This window comes from Cajanus cajan, chromosome 11, assembly GCF_000230855.2.
Source record: "Cajanus cajan strain Asha chromosome 11, NIPB_CcT2T_4, whole genome shotgun sequence".
Classification (NCBI taxonomy): Eukaryota; Viridiplantae; Streptophyta; class Magnoliopsida; order Fabales; family Fabaceae; genus Cajanus; species Cajanus cajan.
Window position 1 is genome coordinate 11,675,278 of NC_138527.1, and position 22,792 is coordinate 11,698,069.

Consider the following 22,792-nt stretch of genomic DNA (forward strand, 5'->3'; position numbering starts at 1 on the left):
AGAGTATTATTTCGGCGAGCCTCTCCAGGCTCAGTTATTCTGAGAGTATTATTTCGGCAAGCCTCTCCAGGCTCAGTTATTCTGTACGTTTTATTGATTTTCTGAATTTCTGCATTTTGTTTGCTGCTGTCATACACAAGCAATTTTTCTATTTTTCTATTTTATGCAATTGCCCCATGACGAGGTCTTTGAAAATTTCTTTGTGGCCAATACGGCCGTATCCATTTCAGTATACCCGTATTGAGTTGAAAATTTGTTCATAACCCTGTTTTTAGTACGGGTGTACTGAACATGATACGGGCGCATTGTTTTTTCTGAAGTTTATATTTTTTGTTTTTTTTTTCAATAAACAGAGAATAAGTGATCTTCCATTACACCTATCATCTGTATGCATGTATGCAGTATGATGCACCTAATTCTATTTGATTTACTTTTCAAAAGAATTAACCGATGCGTTTCTCTGTTTGGATTTTTGCCATTCCTCTAGACGGGCTGTGTGCTGCCGAATTCTGTAACCGAGGAATGATGCATGTTATATTGAGATTTGGTGTCATCAACCAAATGATTTTCCTTTCCTTTAGAAGATGTGTCAACCCTCCTATTGACTACTATATCTCCATGTTTCCACTAGATTATTCAAAAATCGTTTGGGACAAGAGAGAAAAGAAGGAAAGGATGTTTTTTTCGAAAGTTTGTGTTTTAGAGGGGATTATTTATTTTTGAAAAATGGATTTTGTAAGAATGGCTTGGCCAATGGTAGGCTTAAGTGTTTAGGCTTGTTTGATTAAACACTTATGAAGTTAAGCACGTCTTGGTTATTAGCATTTGTGATTTGACAACTTGGATAGCTTTTCTTGAGCCCCTTTGTTGAATTCAGTTGGTGGTACCATCATGGATTTATTCTATTTTTCGATTGCCCTAACTTTTGCCTAAAACACCCATTTGTGGAGTTTTAGCGGGCTTTTGTTTTTGTTCATTATTTTGTAACCCTAATTTTTGCCTAGGTCACCCTTTTGTGGGATTCCTAGCGGGTCTTTTGCTCTTATTTTTGCGCAGTTCCCTTTTTGGGTTTCCTGCCGAGCTTTTTGTTTTTTAGGATTTTTGTCCTGAATGGATTTCTTTTTATCCATGACGGCACTTATTGAGGCCAAGGAAAGGTGCTCCAAGTTGTCACACACACTTCCACACAAAATGATGTGGGTTTATTGATTATTAAGACGATTTTAACCTCATTTATGTTCATTCAAACAGGGTTAAATAATGCGGTCTAGAATTTTATTGCAAGCAAGAAAAGAAGCAATAAAGAATATTGAAGAATGATTTTATTATAATCATAGTGGAAACATGTGCCCTATCGAGGCTCGGGGGTCGGGCTGTCCCCGAGGAGTAATCTCTAATAGTCATCAGGTTTACACATCCCTATCGGAAGGAGGAGAACACTTGATGACGACGACTGGCCTTGACGTTTGTGAACCAGCCTTCCTAAAGATCTGGCTTAAAGAACGTCGAGAAGGATCTTGATTCCTCTTCGTTCTTTGATCTTTAACAGGGTTGTATCCTAACCCTTGTTTCCCCGGATTATCCTTAATGATGGGTAGCTCCGGAATTCCTTGGGAGTCCTTGCCAAGTCCTTGTCCCGGCAAGTATCCATTCTTGGTGAGCATATGAGCTACCTTCTTCATTTCTCGGGGAAACGTCTCAACATTGGCAATTTCCAATGCTTGGAAGGCGGTTTCCAAAGCTTCCTCTGCTGCATCCACATAAGGTATGGTGGATGGCTTGCTGATGAGTATGTCATCTTCAACTTGTACAGTCACCAGTTTGTCACCCACTATGAACTTGACTTTCTGGTGGAGCGTAGAGGGTACAGCTTTCGCATCATGAATCCAAGGTCGGCCGAGGAGACAGCTGTATGCGGGAGTAATGTCCATCACTTGGAATTCGACATTAAAGATAGTGGGTCCAATTTGGATTGGAAGATTTATCTCTCCCACCACTTCTCTTTTAGAACCATCGAAGGCTCGAACGATCATGTTGCTCGGGCGCATTTGGACTCCCTTGACTGCCAATTGCTTGAGCGTTCTTTTTGGCATCACATTCAAGGAAGATCCATTATCTACCAAGACTTTAGCGATGTGATACTCCTTGCACTTTACAGAGATGTGCAAGGGCTTGTTGTGATTAGGTCCCTCGGCGGGGATCTCTTCATCGGTGAAAGTGAGGTGATCATTAGCCGTGATGTGACTAACAATCCCCTCAAACTTGTCTTGGGAGATAGTGTGCGACACATATGCCTCGTTCAAGACTTTCAACAGAGCTTGCCGATGCGGTTCGGAGCTTAGGATCAACGACAACAGCGTAATCTTTGCTGGCGTCCTATGAAGTTGATCCACGATGGAGTACTCGCTCTGTCGGATAAACTTTAACAGCTTGTCTGTCTCCTCCTCGGATTCTTTTTCCTCGGTTTTCTCCTTTTCTTTTCCTTTATTCTTGGGAGCTTTATCCTGAAGATCTTCGGGAGTGTGGATCCTACCACTCCTAGTCATGCCCCCAAGTCCAGCGATGTTGGAGATATCGCTGTCGGCAGAAGAGTGGATGTCGTATATCCACGGCACAGCCTTATTTGATTCGTAGGGGAAAGGTCTTGGAGCAGTGATCCTTAATGGTGTTGGACCTTCCCCTTTATTCGTCTTGATTACCAACAACGGAGTTGATGTGCGCTCGCTTGGCGCGGTTGTTGGCTTATGCTTAATAACAAATGGCGTGCGATCTATCTTGAACATACGCATCGATTATTTCTTTCTTTTTATTAATGTTTATTAATGATTTATTGGGAGGGATGTATAAAATGCAAACCTAGATCCCTCCATGATTTTTGATAAGAATGCATGATATGAGATGATGGCGATGAATATGCATGCATTGTGTTTATTCAACTAAGCATTATCATGTTTTTAGGATGTCCCTAAGATGATGCATGATATTGCTTGGTTTGGATAAATGACCCTTTTTTTCTTTTTTGGGTATTTTTATTTTATATATTTTTTGTATTTTTTGGGTGAAAAGGGAAACTACCTATATGAATGTGATGAAGGTAGATGTTAACACCATGCAATGGAAGATTCTTATTCCTATTTATTCTTATTTTAAAAAGGAATGTTGTATGTTTAAAGAAATGCAATGTATGCTCAAACAATTTCACATAATCAATGCACAAACAATTCACTCATCCACGAACAGTCACGAGCGAATCACGAGGTAGGGGTATCCTGCAGAAAAGTGCATATTCAAGGTGGATCTAACTGTTCTCACCGGTCTGAGGCCCCCAAGGTGCCCCCATTATAGGGACCCAATTCCTCTCGTCGTAAGCCGATGGAAAGCTCCAACGCACTGTCGGACTCGAGTTCATGGTTATCACCTTGAGTGATGCTTTCCGACAACGGTCTACGGGCACCTATAGACCCATTCGACAACCGGCCGTACTAACATCCACTCCCTATGGCTTACCACTCATGCCCCCGGGTATAGAGGGAACTGTTGTGTGCAAAGGTTTGTGTGCAGTTTTTACTTCAAACAATTGCGTAAAATTAAACATACAACAGTTATTTAAAGCCAAATAAATAAACATGTTATCATACAAGCAAGGGGTAATAAAGTAATTTTAACTATTATTTGTTAAAATAATCTGTCACTAAATGGGACTGACTCTCGAGGCTTCCCCAGTGGAGTCGCCATCTGTCGCCACCGGCCCGAAACGGGCTTTCGGCACTCGCGAAGGATGGTTGGACTCTTTTATTGTTTTGAAAAGTATGGATTGCTAGAATGACTTATTCTCAAACTGAGACCTCGTCAAACGAGCAATTTTATTAAAAGGCTCACCAATCCATGTTAATCCCAAGCGGGACCCTCCATGGATTAGCGGTTTTCATAAAAAGGAAGGGTTCGTGGAGTCGCCACCAATGTTTTACTCAAAACATTGGAAAAAGGGATAAGGCAATTGATTTTATAAATCAACTTCGACCATTACAACTAGAGTTGGGTAAGGGAGTCGGTTACGCGTGGGGAAGGTGTTAGCACCCCACAGCGCCCCTTTCGGGTTCCCTATGACAGATTATTTCTAAAAATAATAGTGCGAAATTACTAAATTACCCCTATTTATTCTAAACAATTATAACTTAACTATCTACATGATGACAGTTAAATATACACACAGAAAGCAGTAAAAGGAAGGTCTTAAGAAGAAACCTTTGAAGCGTGCTTTTATATTCAAGTAAAACTGGGAAGCTTTTTGGCGTTCCCTCGCTCTACAAGCCCGCTCGCTCCCTCCTAGAAAATTTTAACTATGGAAATCCGGAGGATTTCCCTTCGACTCAGTTCGAGACTCAAGCAAAAAGCTCAGAACTCGAGAACTTTGTCGGATCAACTCTCCGAGTGATTTCTAGGCAGAGCACTGCTCAAAAAAAACCCAGAATACTCAAGAAGAGGGTTAAAACTCAGTGTGAAAGTGTCAAATGACGTCAAATTGACGTCATATTTATAGGAATGAGGCGCAGTACGGCCCCTGGGGTCAATACGGGCGTATTGAAGTTTTTGAACTTCAATACGGCCGTATTGAATTCAGTACGGCCGTATTGAAGTTCAAAGACTTCAATACGGGCGTACTGAGTTCGCCGCGGCCGTATTGCAGTTCAAAATACTCAATACGGCCGTAGTGAACCTCTGGGAGGCCGTATTGGGCTTCATTCCTCCCACTTTTCTTATTTTAGCTATCCTAAGACCTCTAGACCTATAGAGAACCCTCCTTGGGCCTTCTGGAAGTCCTTCTGGCTGATCTTCCTTCAGTCTTCGAGAGTCTTCAAGCTTTATTTCCGACCCGGACAATTTTAGGGGTCTACACTTCTAAACGAACTTTGGAATTAAACAAGTAAAGGAAAGCAAGTAAAGCATATACTAGTCGAATTTCCTAGGGTGGAAGTCCAAGTGACACTTAGAATCCCTTGGACCACTTCCACGAGTATTAAACGTTCCATGAAAGCAATAAAACTAGTCGTATCCTAGTAGAAGCCCAAATGGCACTTGAAGCCTTTTGGGGACACTTCCACAAGTGTTAAACAGTTTTGAAATCTTTATTTAGAACTATTTAGGAAGTGGTGGGATTTAAGAAAAATAATTTCCCAAACAACCACTCCTAAATGTGAGTTTGATTAAACAAAGAAAAGCTAAAAATTAACCCAAGGGTAGGGTTAAAGATTTACGAGAAAAAGACTGGAATACAATTCAAGAAATTGAAAATTTTCACCAAAAAAAATTGGTGACCAAATTTGGAGACAGCTTTGTGACTGATCTAGTGACTGATTTGGAGTCCCTGGTACTGTTAGCGCAATTTTGTCTCTAAAATCCATCTCTAAGGTGCAGTTTTGACTTACTAGAACAGTGCTCTTAGAATCCGTCTCTAATTCTGGTCACAAATTCAGTCTCAACTGGAACCAGAATCAGTTTTGTTGAAATCCGTCTCTAATGTTGTCTCTAAGTCCGTCTCTAAATCTACCACCTAAAACTTGGTTGCAAAATGAGAAAACAAGTGAGCCTTTCCAATGTGTTTCACTCAAGGATTTTATTACCTCAATCTTCCTCAAGTGGTGACCTCTTTGAGGTGAATCCAATATGTCTCAATTACCCTTCCTTTCCAAGTGTAATGGCTTGAAAAAGGATTAGCTTCACCAAGGCTTAACAACCATCAAGAGAATGTGGAGTCCAATAAAATCAAAACTAAAATGCACAATTAGAAGAGGCTAACTCAAGTAGGAATTTATTGTGACAAACTCAAAGAGAGCCAAGAAAGACACAAAGCAACAATTAAGGGTTATTTTCAACACTAGCACTCAAAGGAATAGTCCTAGGAATGGCTCTAGAATTGATTATAAAATAAAAACAAAAATTATGCTATTATTTTGAGTAATTATAAACGTTGTTCCAAACACTGGACAGCAAACAAACCTCAAGAAAAATCACACAAAAATTTCAAGGCCAAGTGCTCTTAATACCTCTTTGTTTTTCACTTTTCTTTTTCTAGCTTTTGCTTTTTTTTTCTTTTCTTTTTGTTGTCTTCTTGACTCTTTCTTTTATTTTTATTTTTAATACTGAATATGTGCAATTAAAAACAGAGGCCAAACAATTATAAATTGATTTCCAGGTGGTGGAGAAAAGAAGAGTAAGAAGTGTAAGTGTACAAGTCAAAAATCAATCACAATAGTTACTAGTTTTTGGTACTAGTTTGTTCTTCTTTTTGTACACCTTTTATTTTTGTTTTTAACAAACTTCTTACTCTGTTTTGTTTTTTCAAAATAAGCACAAAAAGACACAAGGAATTTCTAGCCTTAGATTGCTAAGAAACAAATAGCAATTGAGGTTCACAAAAAATTGACTCTAGAACATGTTAGGTCTAATAACATGCATTGAAATCATTTAATGAGCACATCTAAGAATCATATATGTCCAGCCAGCAATAACACCACACAAAACAGAGGTTAATGAATATAGATTCAGAAATAAAAAAAGGCACACAAGAGATTTAATGACAAGAAAAGCAACTACACATGACTCTAAGACAAAACTAGGAGATTAAGAAATGAAAAATGCTTGTATTCTTGTTTCTTTTTAGGAGTTTATTTTTTTTATACTGAATTATTATGAGTCCAATGGAAGATAAAAGCAATCCTAAAACATTAAAAAGAACATACAAAGAATACCTAAAGGCACACACAAAGATTGATTCATAAGAAGTAGTGCATGAATCAAAACAAGCAAGACAAGGTGAGTTGTTCTATAGATTTATTAATTGATACAAGAACAACCCAAGGCACACAAACTCAAGACAATAAAGGAAAACACATGTAGGTACAATTTTAGACACAATATAACAAGTTTTGACCGAAAAAATTGAGAGACAAAGCTTAAGAACGAATTTACCAAGAAGACCTAGCTCTTGATACCGAATGATGGAAAACTTGAAGTGGAACCGTATTTGATGTTGATTCCTTTTCAAGTTCCTCCATAGACCTTTGGCTCCTTGATTCTCCTTAAGCTTTCCAAAGCCTCCAATGGAAGAGAAGCTTTGGATTCCACCAATGCTTTGGTGTAGAACACATTTCAAGAGGCATCAATTCTTGGAGGAGATAAGCCTTTTCAATCCTCACCACACTCTTCTTTGAGAGGATAAGAGAATTGGATGAATATCAAAACGATTAAGACTTTTAGAAGAGAGAAATTGGCTGAACAATTTCGGAATTCACTCTATATTTCATCAAAAAAATGATTACAAAGGTAAGAAAAAGGTTTATATAGAGTGGGGGAAACTTATGGTGCAAGCTAGGATAACTATGGTTCAAGAGAGCCATGGTTAGCTTAGCTTGACCGGTCTAGTTGGTTTAGGAGGCTTGTGGAGCAAGCTTCTAACTTAGAATCTTGGTAAGAAAGCTAAGTTAAAAGCTTGTAGTACAAGCTTTCCAAGTCTGCAAGACAAACCAAGAAAATTGGCCAAAGCAATAAGCTAGGCGGCCCACTTGTTTTTCCCATATTTAATCCAATCCAAAAACTTGGAGTTGGTTTAGTTAGGTTCACCAAATGATGGTGAGACCTATCTAAATCAATTCCTTAAAAAATATTAAGCAAAACAAACCCAATATGTAAAATTTGGCCTAGGCACAATTTTGGCCCAAACTAGTTCCACCTACACACCTTGCTATTTGTCACCCCACTTCTACTACTGAAAAATATAAATAAATAAAAAGACCCTTAATTCAAGGTCAAATGGAGCAAAAGTATCCAAGTAACATACCCTAAATTCCTAAAGGATAACCTAAAATAAAATAATAAAAAAAAAAAGTGTATCACAAATACAAAGGCAAAATACACCTATACAAGCAACTACTATGTACAAGTATCATACAATGTATATACAATGGAGACTAAGAGACTAATAAGAGGAATCATACTCAATGCTCATGAAGAGAAAAGGTCTAAGAAGCACCTCCTCTTTAGAAGCCTCCTCCAGCCTCCTAACCATGGACCTAATTAAAGGCCCAATGGTCTTCAAGTGTGAGCATCCTTGGATCAACCTTCACCCTTCTTGGTCTTACCTCTTCCAAAATGATCCTTGGGGATTAGATTTCCATCACCATTGGTCGTAAGATTAGAATTTTTTGGGTTATGACAGACACCAAACAACATGTTTTGACTGAACAAAATCAACAAAGAAGCTTAAGGAAGTGTTTACCGAGGAGACCTAGCTCTTGATACCAAATAATGGAAACCTCTTGGAGAATCTGGATTAATGTTGGATTCTCCTCCAAGTTTCTCCCTAGACCTTTGGCTCATTTACTCTTCTCAAGCTTCTCCAAAGCCTTCTATGGTAGAAGAAGCTTCGGATTTCACCTTAGGCGGTGAGGAACAATCTTCAAGTGATGCCACTCCTTGGAAGAAGATGAAGCACTTCAATACTCACCACACTCTTGTATGAAGAGGATAAGAGAATTGGATAGAAATCAATGAGGTTTTATGACTTTTAAGAAGAGAGAATTCAGAGAAAATGTCTTAGCTATGCTCTCAAATATATCAACCAAAAGTGTTACAAAATGAAGGAAAGGTCTTATATGGAGAATAGGTAGCTTATGGTGCAAGCTAGTCTAACCATGGTTCAAGGAGAACTATGGTTAGCCTTCTTACACTTAAGGTAATCATCCCTAGTTACCTTCCTATAAGCTTGTGGGGCAAGCTAAGCTAGAAGCTTGTAGATCAAGCTAAGCTAGAAGCAAGTGTGTAGGAGAAGCCAAAGAGTGACTCAGCCAAGGAGGGAGCTAGGCGGCCATGACTTGCTTCCTTCACTTAATCCAATCCAAAAATGTTGGAATTGGTTTAGCTAGGTTCACCTAATGGTGATGAGACCTAGCTAAATCAATTCCTTGGGAAAAAAAGTGGAGGAAAACAAGCCTAATATGTCAATTTTGCTAGGCCCACCAAAGGTCCAATTACTATCTTCACCTACATACTTTACTATTTGTCACCCCACTTCTACTACTAAATGAGAAAATATATGACCCTTAATACAAGGTCAAATGGAGCAAAAGTCTCCAGTAACATACCCTAGAATCCTAAGGGTATGACCCATAACAAAAGAAAAAGGTGGCTTACAAATACAAAGGCAAAATACACCTATACAAGTAGTTACTATGTACAAGTACTATACAATGAAGACTAAGAGACTACTAAGAGGAACCATACTCAATATTGATATAAAGCATAGGTCTAAGAAGAACCTCCTCTAAAGAAGCCTCTTATAGTCTCCTAACCATGGACCTAGTTAAAGGCTCAATAGTCTTCCTATGCAAGATCTCGTCTAATAGTCCTCAATCACCACTTCCAAGGGAAGATAAACAAGAGATAAGGAACTTGTTAGAAGGAAGAATTCCTTGATAAAAGTTTTAAAGAGAAATTTCTCCAAGGAGAGAACTATGCTTTTGAAAAGAGAGTTTTGAAAGTCTAATTCTCATATATTCTCAAAAGTGTCATGTATATAGTAAGAGGAATGTATATATAGAGTAGCTTGTTGTGCAAGTTAAGCTAACCATTGTTACATGTAACTAAGGTTAGTTTAACTTGTACTGAAGATTACTAACTCTAGTTACAATTTTCAAATTTGAATTTCCCTCCTAAAAATGTTATTATCCTAGATCTAAAAGAGTCAATGAGATCATGATACATAGTAAGGTAAAAATGGTATGACTAGATGTCAACATCCTAAATCTTGAAGAGCAAATGAGAGCATCTCACATGGAAAGTTGCTAAAAGTGTAATTAGGTGTGATACATGTGACTTGTTGGAGGTTGAATAGCCATGAGTGTTAGTGGTCGACACAAAGTGGACATTCACTTCGAGGCCTTCAATGCTCCTGATACTCTCTCGTAGGCTAATCTAGCCCAATAAGAAAATATCTCATTACTAGTTACACCTCGTCCCTTAAAATACTAATTACTCTCATAAAAAGACAAACAAATAACTTTCTACACTAATTGACCCAGAAAGACATTGTCAAAAATAAGAAAACATTTTCATATACACAAAGAATATATAAACTAAAGAATTAACTTATAACTCAAAAGGAGCTTAGGCATTCTACCTTCATCACGAGCCTATTTCTCTTGTATCACTTTTGACATAGCCCTCGTAGTAGGACCTTTAGGGAGCAATATGTCATCAGAATGGGTTGAAGTTTGATTCTATGCAAGTTTTAGCAACTTTTGGAAATGCAAATATTGTTCCATGGGCCATCCATGGTATAGGTGGAAGCATGGCCTTTCTCTTTGCTCTCAAATGGGCTTCCTAACATCGCATATTTACAAAGAAAATCAATGTGTTGATAATTTAGTTGTTCAAGGATTAGTTAATCTTTTGGATTTTATATGGTTGGATACATTATCCACTTTTATTAGGGAATCTTTTGTTTTCGTAACCATATGGATTTACCTAGTTTTAGATTTTATTGATTTTAGGAATGTGTCTTGGTTTAATCCTTTCCTTATTGTATGTTTCTATTTTTTTTAGTAATATTGTTGGCGCTTCACAAATGATTGGTAGGCCTAGCAGTACCAACTTGGTTGAGATGACTATGTTTTATAGTGATGTGCTTCCTAACATCACATATTTACAAAGAAAATTGATGTGCTAAAAAATTAGTTGCTCATGGATTAGCTAATTGTTTGGATTCTATATGGTAGGATATATTATCCATTTTTATTAGGGAATATTTATTTTTGTAATCATATGGATTTACCTAGTTTTACATTTTGCTGATTTTAGGAATGTGTTTTAGTCTAATCCCTTTAGTTTTATTTTTTTTAATAATATTGTTGGGTCTTTACAAATAAATGGTAGGCCTAGTGATACCAACTTGGTTGAGATGTCTTGATGGAATCTCCAATGAAGAATGATAGTCGAATTCCTCATTGAAGCTCATTGAATCCACTTAATCCTTCTTTGATGATCTCCAATTGATTTTGACCCAAGAAGATGGATGGAAGAAGAGTGAATGGGCATGCCAAGTCTCCAAGGGAAGGAGAAGCAGGCAAGTACACTATTCTGCAAGGTTTCCTTGTTGGAAGTGCTTAAGGAGAATGATTCTCCAATGAGTCCTTTTAGAGAGAAAGGAGAGAATTCTGAATGAATAAAATACTCATGTACTCAAAAGTGATCGAATATAAAGGGAAAGGAACCATATATATATCTTGGTGGCTTCTAGGAGAAGTTAATCTAACCATGGGTCAAAAGTGAACTGTGGTTGCTTAACTAGCATGTGGCACGCCAAATTTGAATTCAAAATTCAAATTTGATGCGTGAACCAAGGCTCCCACATGTGTAACTAGATCTAGGAGTTTGAATTATGCATTTGCATGCCATGTTATGCACATTTGCATTTGAATTTGGTAGCCCATGTGCGTCTAACCACATGATAGGCCACATGGCTACCAATTCAAATTCGAATGTGTATCCATGATTCAAATTACTAATAACAACTCCTAAGGTCCATCAAAGAAAAAATATTTATTCTACTTAACCCAAGAAATACAAGGCCCATAAATCCTACTCTACATGGCCCAAAATACAAGGCCTTAAAAAATACAAGCTCAAACAAGACCCAAAATCCTATACTACTAGGGTTATAATACAAGGCCCAAAATAAAGAGGAGTATTGGGCTTTAAGTAATAGCCCAACTCAAACAAAGCTTGAATCCACTAACCACAACACAAGCTTAATCCTCCCGCATCTTCTTGCCATGACCTTAGTGGTGAGTCCCTTGGCTATGCATCTACCATCATGTCTATGTCTTATAGTGATACCTAGTGCACCATAACCTTTATTTAAAAAATATATAGTAGTGAGGAAAGAAGGGTAGAGGAAGAAGAGTGAATAAGAAAAATAGATTTTGAAAATAAAGATAATGTCAAGGAAAGAATAAATTACAAAGATATTTAGAAATTAAAAATATATATATATATATCATTTTTTTATTAAAAAAATATTAGAGTAAATAATTATTGATGATGATAATTTTATAAATAATTTTTTGTATTAATGAAATAAATAAAGGTCTAATTTTCCCTTCGTTCTTGATCCCCCTTCACTAGGCAACCATTAGTGGCCTACATAGCGTAAAAGTCTACAATTACATGACTATTACTCATAATATCCTGTAGTCAAAAGTCAATAACATGGTATCTTGCAGATTTGATTTAGGCCCAAACGTGCGGTTAAAGTGAAAGTAAGAGGTGCCGAACAACTGTTATTGGGCTCCAAATACGGGCTGATTTCATTACGTTTATAACATTTTTATTGTTATTTTTCTTCTCATAATTGATATGTTAGCAAAACAAATTATCATGATTCGCTTTTCTATCTTTTCTCTTTGCTTTGCTGATTTTTTTGGTTTGTATTTGTCACTATTTACCATCTTAAGATTTTAAAAAAATTCTTAAAAGAAAAGTTTAATTAATTAACTTGCTTATTTTAACAATCTTACTTAAAAAAGTACATTAGGCAAATAAAAATTGTTTTATTTAATAAAGAACGATAATGCAAATAAGATAAAGGTTAAAAACTTAATTTGGTTCCTTATAATATTTTTTTGTTTCAATTTAGTCCCACTTTAATTTTTGGTTTCAATTTGGTCCCTAATAATTTAAATTATTGCAATGTTGGACTTTCTTCCAAATTATTTAAACGAAATTAACTGTTGGCTACGTGGATGCCACATAGATGCATAAGTGGATGCCAAATTTTTTTAAAACATCTGAAACCAGAACGACCCATTCTAAAACCAGAACGGCCCATTCTGCTTGCACTCTTGGTGTGTTAATTTTGCACCTGGAACGGGCCGTTCCAGATGCAAAATTAACACACCAATAGTGCAAGCAGAACGGGTCATTCTGGTTTCAAAACGGGCCGTTCTAGTTCCAGAATGCCACACACAAACGGTCGATGATTATAGTTCACGCCTGTGATTCTAAATCACGGTTGTGAGTCGTGCAAGGAAAAAGACTCAAGGTACAAAGCATTTCAAACACTGGATTTGGTAATATTGTCAATGGAGATTGATAACTTCAATTGCTAAACATTTGGGCTATACAGTGTATCACTAAGGACAATGCAATGTATCACTAAGGACAATGGTGGCAGGTTTTATTTCATTGTTAGTCAAACTGAAGTGAACCACTTACTACCAAATCGATACTATATAGTCAAGGATGAAACAACATGGTATTTTCCCTTGAAGTCATTAATCGATGTACCTCAACAACAACAACCTGTTCTTGAGGAGGTACAACCTAAAGTAGAGGAAGAGGACACACAGGACCAACATTTTACCACACAAACACATGTACAGTAGATAATGCTGATATCCTGTCAATCTTTCAGTGTATGGATCATCGATTGCAAGAAATGGATGAACGCCAATAACACTAATTATATCGTGGATAAGATGTATTATTGACACCTTCAGTGTTATCTATATGATTTCCCTTCTCAATAATTTCTTTGAACTTTCTTAGTATATGTTATATTATGAATTTTTGTTTTCAGTCTCTGAACCATATTTCAGTCTTTAAATTTATGTTATGTTATGAATTTTTGTTTTCAATTTTTGAACCACATTGCTGCATTTTGTTGAACGTACGTATGTGGTTAGCGTTCTGGAACGGGCCGTTCTGAATCCAGAACGGCCCTTTCTAAAACCAGAACAGCCCGTTCTGCTTGCACTCGCTGTGTTAAATAATGCATCTGGAACGACCCATTCCAGGTGCAAAATTAACACACCAAGAGTGCAAGCAGAACGGACCGTTCTAATTTCAGAACGGACTGTTCTGGTTCCAGATGCATTAAAAAAATTTGGCATCCACCTATGCATCTACGTGACATCCACGTGGCCAACAATTAACTCCATTTAAATAATTTAGACAAAAGTCTAACATTGCAGTAATTTAAATTATTAAGAACCAAATTGAAACAAAAAATTAAAGTGAGACTAAATTAAAAAATAAAATATTATAAAAGACCAAATTAGTATTTTAACTTAAGATAAATATAGACAATGTTGGGCTAAAATTTGATATTTACAAAAATAGTGTACACGCTTCAATAAAATAATTAATTATACCTATTTCCATCATAAAATTATGGTAACAGTAATTATAGATAGTAAGAAACACTAGTACATTGTAGGTTAAAATATCAATAAATATAGATATTAGAAAGAAAGAAAAATCAATACTTCTCAATATGCTAAAAACAAACATTTCTGTACCCTAAAAAAAACATTTTCATAAATAACAAATGACCGAAGCAATAACTCCTTTGGTTGTGAAGAGCAAAAGTTAAGGCCCAAATTACTGTCCTAAATCTTCTTTCAAAAATAAGACCAATTTCGTTGGATTTGACTTGAAATAAATGTAGCCTCCAACTCAAGTCATCTTCAAATCCCAATTCTATTAGAGGGAAACATAGGATCAAACATTTTACAGACTTGGTCACTTCCAACATCATGTTTTTCAGAAACCCGATAACATGATGCGACCCTGTTTACCTAAACTTTGATATTTATAGATATAGCTATAACTTGCCTCTAACCAGTAAGTAGTAACATCCATAAGAACATTATAGACACCAATTAACTAAGAAAAACCAAACTGAAAATATCACCGCTTTACCAGTGATAATCATAGAGACATCCAATGAGATGAAGACTCATTGTTACCCTTTTCTCAGTCATAGCCCATCAGGCATATCCAGCCATTCCAACGGTGGAGCTAACACGATTTGCTTTATGAGAAACTGGTGTGGTCGTTGCCTTGGTGAAATACATGTAATAGTATAAGTTAAGAATCATGGTTGCAACGATGAAAATTGCTCCTGCAACGAAGACGCCTTTCCGCAAGGCTTCACAAGAGAAGTTATGAGCATAAATCACGGTCCGGTATTTGGTGTGGTATGCATTCTTGGTTGCACCTGCTATTAAGCATGCTTCTGCTACCAGGAAAGTGACCCTGGAAATGCATAAAATGTGTTTGAATAGGTGTTAGCTAAATTCATTTTGTAACACTGATTTATGTTTAAATGTTTTTAAACTAAAAGCAAGTCTCAAGTTTAGTGTAAAACTTGGTGTAAATTTTTTTAATCTAACTTGATTTTGTAACAAAGTGATTTATGTTTAAAGGTTTTTACTCTAAAAGCAAGTTTTTAAGTTTAGTTTGGTGTAAATTTTTTTAATCTAACATACTACTAGTCAAACTCGGATTTGGAGGCAAAATCAATTTTACCGAACAATAACCAAACATTTGTATCCTTACTAAAATCACAAAATTAATTATAATACTTCCCACACTAACAAATGAATCTTAATGATTCACTGGTGAAGAGCATAAATGATCTTACAGATCCACCACAATACAATAGTGTAGTGTTCAATGAGAAATAATTTTGTATGTTTTCAGCACTAGGAAGCTTTACATGAATAAAGACAAAAACAACTCATAGTGTAGAGTAAAATAATATTTCCAGGCTGGACCAAATTTATAGGCAAAGGGTAAGAGATTGTGTATGTTACAAAAACAATTAAACCAGCAGAAATGAGGCAAATCGCAAATATGAAATCTTCAATGATTATTTTTTCACTAGAGTTCTTACCACTATTTAAGCATATTCAATATCAATTGCCAAGACCAAATAGAAATTGTGTAATAATTTAGAATTCTTACCATGAAGAAAGAAAATATATAATGGACCACGCTCGATTTCCTCCAGGTGTTAAGGGCCTCCCAAAGCACATGCACCTAGTGACTCCCATTAGCAGTGATTCACCTGAAAGAAGAAACAGGAAAGCACCCACTCCATAACCAGTTGCAACATCTGAACTGTAGCTGCAATATGTTTCATTTGTTCCTTCAATTTTGATCATGGTCCCCTGTCATGCAAGACCAGAGAAAAAGGGGTCAAATCAACGAAAGAATAAGATTATTAATTATATCAAAGTGAATATGGCAAAAAACCTAAAATTACTAGAGTCTATGAAAGAAAGAAGAAACCGTGCACAGCAGGGAATAAAAGCTAAGACAGAATGAGAATTAGGGGAAAGAAGATCACAAATCTTGGCACTCTCTAATTGCCGAGGCTTGTTTCATTCGTTGCTTTTGCACTTGCTTCTTTATAATTCATAAAATAAGGACCTGCTATCACCTTGATACAGGTCTGTACTTTCTATTAATATACTGAATTCAGTTATGGTACCTATCAGACTATAGCTCACTACATTAATAACACTAACAGCAAAAATATTAACTGGAGAATATCAGACGTATATGCAGCAAAATACCATGTCTAGAATTCACGTTATGCAAGTGTGATGGTGCTTTATAGGGTCAAAACATGCACCATATCTGTGAATTTTATTGCTGGATATACTCTTCAAAATCGTTCTTTTATAGTTTTAACATATTATTTCCCTTTCACATGATTTTCAAGGTTATTTGAAACCCACGTGAATTTACAACAAACCAGGTAAAAAAAACAGCAAAGGGTGTACTGTGGAGATTGGAGCCACCAAAAAGATGTAAAAAAGGCTCTTACAGAATGCCTACTTGGAACAACTTACTGTTTTGAACATTTTACTCAGCCTAATAACATGTAACATAATGGTTGCAAACCTACACACACAGAAAAAGGGAGAAACTGATGGCAACCAAGTCCTTAGTGCCATCCCAGCCCAAGATGCTCAGCCCAAGAGAAACACAAGGAGGCCTATTTATCTGAATGACTTTGAGTAGCTATTGTGAATCACATTTAGAGGATTATTTTGTTACATTTCTTATGTGTCATTGATAGATATTACTGCAGGACTTTGTTAGGATTTCCATTCACTATTACTGCTTTTGCTTTTGGTTATTAGATTCCATTTTGTTGCTGTCATTTGCGAAGAGCCAATGGTTTGCAATTGTAATCCTTATAAATACCATTACAATAAATAAGAAAGGAAGGAGAATTCAGAATATATTTCTTTTTTTCATTAGTAGTATAAGGAGACTTCCATATCCTTGAATTTTAGCTCTATCAATTGGTCCGACCTGCCATGGCTGACTATAATACCCCGCAAATCTGCCATCGAACGTTTAGACGAAGCGATCCTTCACCTTACCCAGGGACACACCACCCTCGCCAACAATCACCTCGACCTCTCGCGTAAGGTAGATACTATCCTTGACCGCCTTGCTCACATCCAAACCAGACCTGCCTCCCCACCCAAAACACCTCATTCTCGACCTCCCATCAAACTCACAGTACGGCATTTTGATGGCCATGACCCTCTAGGATGGATCTTTAAGATCTCTTAATTCTTTGATTACCAGGGCACCCCCGAGGATGAACGTATCACTGTTGCCTCTTTTTATATGGATGGCCCAACTCTTAGCTGGTTTTAATGGATGTTCCGCAATTGCTTTATCATGTCGTGGCCATCCCTCCTTCAGGCTCTCAAGACTAGATTTGCTGCTTCATTCTACGGTGACCCTAGGGGTATGCTGTTCAAACTTTCTCAACATGCGTCCATGAATGAGTACCTAACTGAGTTCAAACGACTTGCCAACCACATCGTAGGACTCGCTCCTCCCTTCTTGTTAAGTTGCTTCATTTCCAAGCTATCCCCAAAGTTACGCTGGGAAGTTCAAGCCCTCCAACCCATTTCACTTCCTCAAACAGCTACCCTAGCCAAGTTATAGGAGGATAAGCTCAACAGCGGCAAATACGCATTCCGCAATCCCAACCACTCATCGTTGTCCACATCTTTGGCATCCTCCACGTCCAAGCTCCCTTTCAAGCATTTGACGCCAGAGGAGTTAGCATCTCATTGCGAGAAGGGCCTTTGTTACAATTGCAATGGAAAGTTTAGTGTTGGCCACTACTATAAGGGTCACACCCTTTTACTCATTGCTAATACAGACACATCCGACACCATTCCCAGCCTCGACCCACCAATTCCTGACCCCATAGAACCCATGCCACCTGACCCTTTCATTCCTCAAATCAGCCTGAACACCCTCTCTGGCCTTTCTACCCCGAAAACTTTCTGCATATTCGACCTCCTCAACCAACGTCATGTCACTATCTTGGTCGATGATGGCAACACCCATAATTTCATGCAACCTCGGGTTGCCAAGTTCTTTTTCCTTCCCACCATTTCAACCAACATGTTGCGCGTCATGGTCGCCAATTCAAATGCACCCAACTCTGCCCCCAAACAACCCTCTAGATTCAGGGGTACACATTTTCAACAGACCTTCATGTGCTTCCCATTAATGGTGTTGATATTGTGTTAGACGTCTAATGGCTCAAGAGCCTTGGACCTATTACAACCGACTACGCCTCTCTCACCATGCAATTTCATTGTTTGGGGAAACTCGCGGATCTCCATGTTGATGTGCCTGCTAAACCTACATATGTTTCGGCCCAACAACTAAAGCAACTCATGCAAACTCATGCCACTTCAACCCTATTCCACCTAACCATAACACCCAACCCACAACCCATTTCCTAATCACATAACACTGTTGTCTCAGAACTACTCACTAAACATGCAACCTTGTTCGAAACACCCACCCAAATACCCCCATGTCGCATCATCAACCATCAAATACACCTTCTACTTAACTCTGCCCCCATTAATGTGCGCCCTTATTGCTATCCTCACTTTTAGAAATCGGAGATCGAAAAATAGGTCGCCACTATGTTATCCTCCGACATGATTCAATTGAGCCGCAGTCCTTTCTCTCCTCCCGTATTTCTTGTCAAAAAAAAAAAAGATGGGAGTTGGCAATTTAGCGTCGACTACTGCCCTTTGAATGCCATCATGGTGCGCAGCAGGTTTTCGATGCCCACCATCAACAAGATGCTTGATGAGCTAGGCCATGCATCGTGGTTCTCTAAACTTGATTTGTGTCAAGGATTCCATCAAATTTGTATGGTCGAGGATGATATTGCCAAAACAACTTTCTACACTCACCACAGCCACTACAAATATTGTATAATGCCATTTGGTCTTTGCAATATCCCATCCACTTTCCAAGCCACCATGAACAAGCTTTTTAAACCATTTCTTCATAAATTTGTTACCGTTTTCTTTGATGACATTTTAGTTTTTTAGTGACTCATATGATGCTCACCTTCAACATTTGGATTGTGTTTTTCTCACTTTACTATAAGGTCAGTTCTTTCTCAAATACTCTAAATGTTTGTTTGCCCAACGCCAATTGGAGTACTTGGGTCATATTGTATCCCAACACGACGTTGAACTTGAACCATCCAAAATCTAGGCTATGGTGGATTGGCCAGTTCCTACGTCAGTCAAGGAATTGTGTGGCTTCCTTGGTTTGACTGGATTCTATCATAAATTTATTAAGGGTTACACCACTACTACTTCTCCTTTAAATGCTCTTTTGCACAGGGACTATTTCCAGTGGAATCCAGAAGCTTAATCTGCTTTTGAACACCTCAAACGAGCTTTGATAGAAGCTCATGTTCTTACTTTACCACACTTTAGCATTCCATTCACCCTCGAAACAAATGCTTCAGGTCAAGCCATGGGTGTTGTCCTTATGCAACAAGGTCATCCGGTGGCACTTTTTAGTAAACCATTTTGTCTAAGATTACAATGTGCTTCCACTTATGTCAGGGACTTCATGCTATCACCACAACTATTCGCAAATGGCACCAATATCTATTAGGCCATTCCTTTGTCATCTTGACCGATCATAAGAGCCTTAAAGACTTAAGGGTGATGATAGCAATCTAGTCCTTAGTGCCACCCCAGCCCAAGATGCTTGGCCCAAGAGAAACACAGGGAGGTCTATTTATCTAAATGACTTTGAGTAGCTATTGTGAATCACATTTTAGAAGAGTATTTTCTTGCATTCTTAGGTGTTATTGATAGATATTATTTCAGGAGTTTGTTAGGATTGCCATTCACTATTACTGCTTTTGCTTTTGGTTATTAGATTCCATTTTTTGTTGCCGTCATTTGTGGGGAGCCAATGATTGGCAATTAATCCTTATAAATACCATTACAATAAATAAGAATGGAAGGAGAATTCAAAATATATTTCTTTTTTTTCATTAGTAGTATAAGGAGACTTCCATATCCTCAAATTCTAGCTCTATCAGAAACACGGAGAAAATATATAGCACCAAAAATGAAAAAGATATATGCAAGCTCTTTGGAAGTCAACCAAAAAAGTTTTGGTACAGACACAAAACTGACGAGAGAAAAACTTCATTTCAATTAATTAATATATCATCCAAGAGGCAAAATAAACACATGAGCCTGATGCAATTGAGGGCCTAGTTGCAAAAGGATAATGCTTATTAGTAGAATATTTCAACAAAATGTAAACAATAGGACCAGCTGTAGAATTTTGCATTATGTTGTAATTGAATACACGAATTAAGTAGACTTAAGTCTCGTATTGTGGCATGATGAATTACATAAAATGAATTGAGCTCCTCTTGTAACCTAAAATCAACTTTATTTTAGATTCTTTTGGATAAATTTCTCCATAAACACCCGTAAGAGAAGAAAAACCAACTTCAATAATAGAAAGGAAAATTGAAATTAGCTTCTTCATAAGCTAGGTGTATGTATAAGCTAGTTCGTGAGTGATATATCATATTAGCTTCTCCAAAAAAAATAGTTTTTCTTAGTTTATTTATAAATAAAAACTAATTTCATTTTTACTTCCTATTTTTTTTCATATGAATGAAATAATTTATTAAAAAGGTTAAATAAATAAGTGGAGTGAGTTTAGGGGGATGCTCAATTTATTTTATTAACTTTTTTGTTTTTATTTTTCTTCTTGAAGGAGAAATTTATCCCAAAAGTGACTTAACCTAGTATTTTGCTTATCCGCAGTCCGCCTTTAGTTGAACAAATAAAGCACTCGAAATACAAACACAAAACTTAGACATAAAATTTAACATAGATCTATGTTAAATTGGCAAGTTATGCATGGAAATAATAACATATGAGTAAAAAGACAAACAAAAGCACATAAAGTTTATCAATGTAAATGAAATTGAAGTGTGGGTGAGACATAAAGAGAAGTGGCTCACAACGCTTCTTCTTCTCTCAGCGGCAATGGCGAAGCCAAATGCGACCAAGCTCAAAACGATGACCAAAAGGTGCACCAGAGTTGACCCTCTTCCCTCTGCCATCCCTTGCTGCTGCCAAACCCTTCTGAAAAAAATGGGTTTCTTGGTTGAGTTGAGCTTTAGAGTATAGAGTGAAGTACAGAGAGAGGAGAAAAAGTGTGACTTTTTTTGTTTTTTGTTTTTGTTTTTTTTGGGTTCGAGCAGTGAGAAAAGTGTGAACTAAAGTGACTGCTTACGCTGATTCGCGGTCTAATAATGTAAAGCGATGTTTGTTTCAATAAAGCTGTTGGGAAGAATGTTGGACCCACGCGCCAATGCAGAGAGTGTATCATACGAGCGATGATTTTAACGAAGGATCGGTGTGAGAGCGCAGTGAGGTACGCTGGTTGTAGTCACGCGCCTCGTTGTGTTATCATCTACGAGCCAACCATGATTTTCGGCTATTCAAATTCCTATTTGTTTGTTATTTTAAAAAATTAGATTTGGTTTTCCGATGTGCAATGTACTGTTTATTTTAATAGGTTGTGTCATATAATATTTAATTTTTTTATGATAGTTATTCTATAAATTAGTATCATGTTTATTATGTATAATATAAATAAATTTTTTAATAAATTATATATAAATAAATATTATATTTGAATACATATAAAATTTTTAAATATATAAATTATATTTTAAATTTAAGATAAATATTTGTATTGTAAGAAAAATATTTATTTTTAATTATTGATAATTATTTTAAAATAAAAACAACTTTAGATAAGAAGTTAAAATAAAATTCTTAGAAACCCTCTTCTTAAATAAATTCCTAAAGAATACTTTTATGTTAGATAAATGTTCATGTTTAATATATAGGAGTTTATAATATATGTATATATTATTTAAATATATAAATCATATTTAAAATTAGTATACATAAATATTTTTAAACATATAAATTATATTTTAAGTTTATGATAAAAATCAATTTAGATAAAAAGTTAAAAATAGATTTTTACAAACCCTCTCATTAAAGAGAAGTCCCTAAAAAGTCCTTATAAAAGGTAGAGGTTTGTATTTAATATATAAGGGTTGATATATTGTATAACTCATAAAAATTATGCTTAAAACTGATATGTTTACTTGTATAATGCATGGATTATTGATTTTAAATATATTTTATATAATAAAAATATAGTTTATGTTTTAAAGTATATTTTTATATTTAAAATTATTGTTGTTCTTACCAAGTCCTATAAGTGTCCCACATTAGCGGGATGATGTCTTCATTACTCCAATATCCGTGCGATGGGAGACACTTGCAAAGACATTTTAGTTCTCATGTTAGAAGGAAGTTTAGGTTAAGAATGAAATTAGGGTTGAATGTGTAGAGAAAAGAAAGACACTAGAAGGAGGTTAAATAGTGTTAATCAAAAACTCAACATTTTTTTTGAAACAATGAAGTAATATCCAAAGTCTTACGAGTGTAAACGAAGAGTTAAGAGAAAAGACACACAATATTTTTATATTGGTTCGTCTCAACTATTAAGACTACGTCCAGTTCTTGATCAA

At 36.5% G+C, this 22,792-nt stretch overlaps 1 protein-coding gene across 1 annotated transcript; it reads right to left on the bottom strand.

Moving 5' to 3' along the window:
* Positions 1 to 14,511: 14,511 nt before the first annotated feature.
* Positions 14,512 to 21,451, bottom strand: LOC109810142 (sodium/hydrogen exchanger (DUF1218)). The gene is made up of 3 exons (XM_020373531.3): positions 21,200 to 21,451; positions 15,805 to 16,010; positions 14,512 to 15,093 (listed from the first exon to the last, which is right to left on the bottom strand). Exons 1-3 carry the CDS (start codon positions 21,299 to 21,301, stop codon positions 14,826 to 14,828), a joined length of 576 nt encoding a protein of 191 aa, XP_020229120.1. The 5' UTR covers positions 21,302 to 21,451; the 3' UTR covers positions 14,512 to 14,825.
* Positions 21,452 to 22,792: the final 1,341 nt, after the last annotated feature.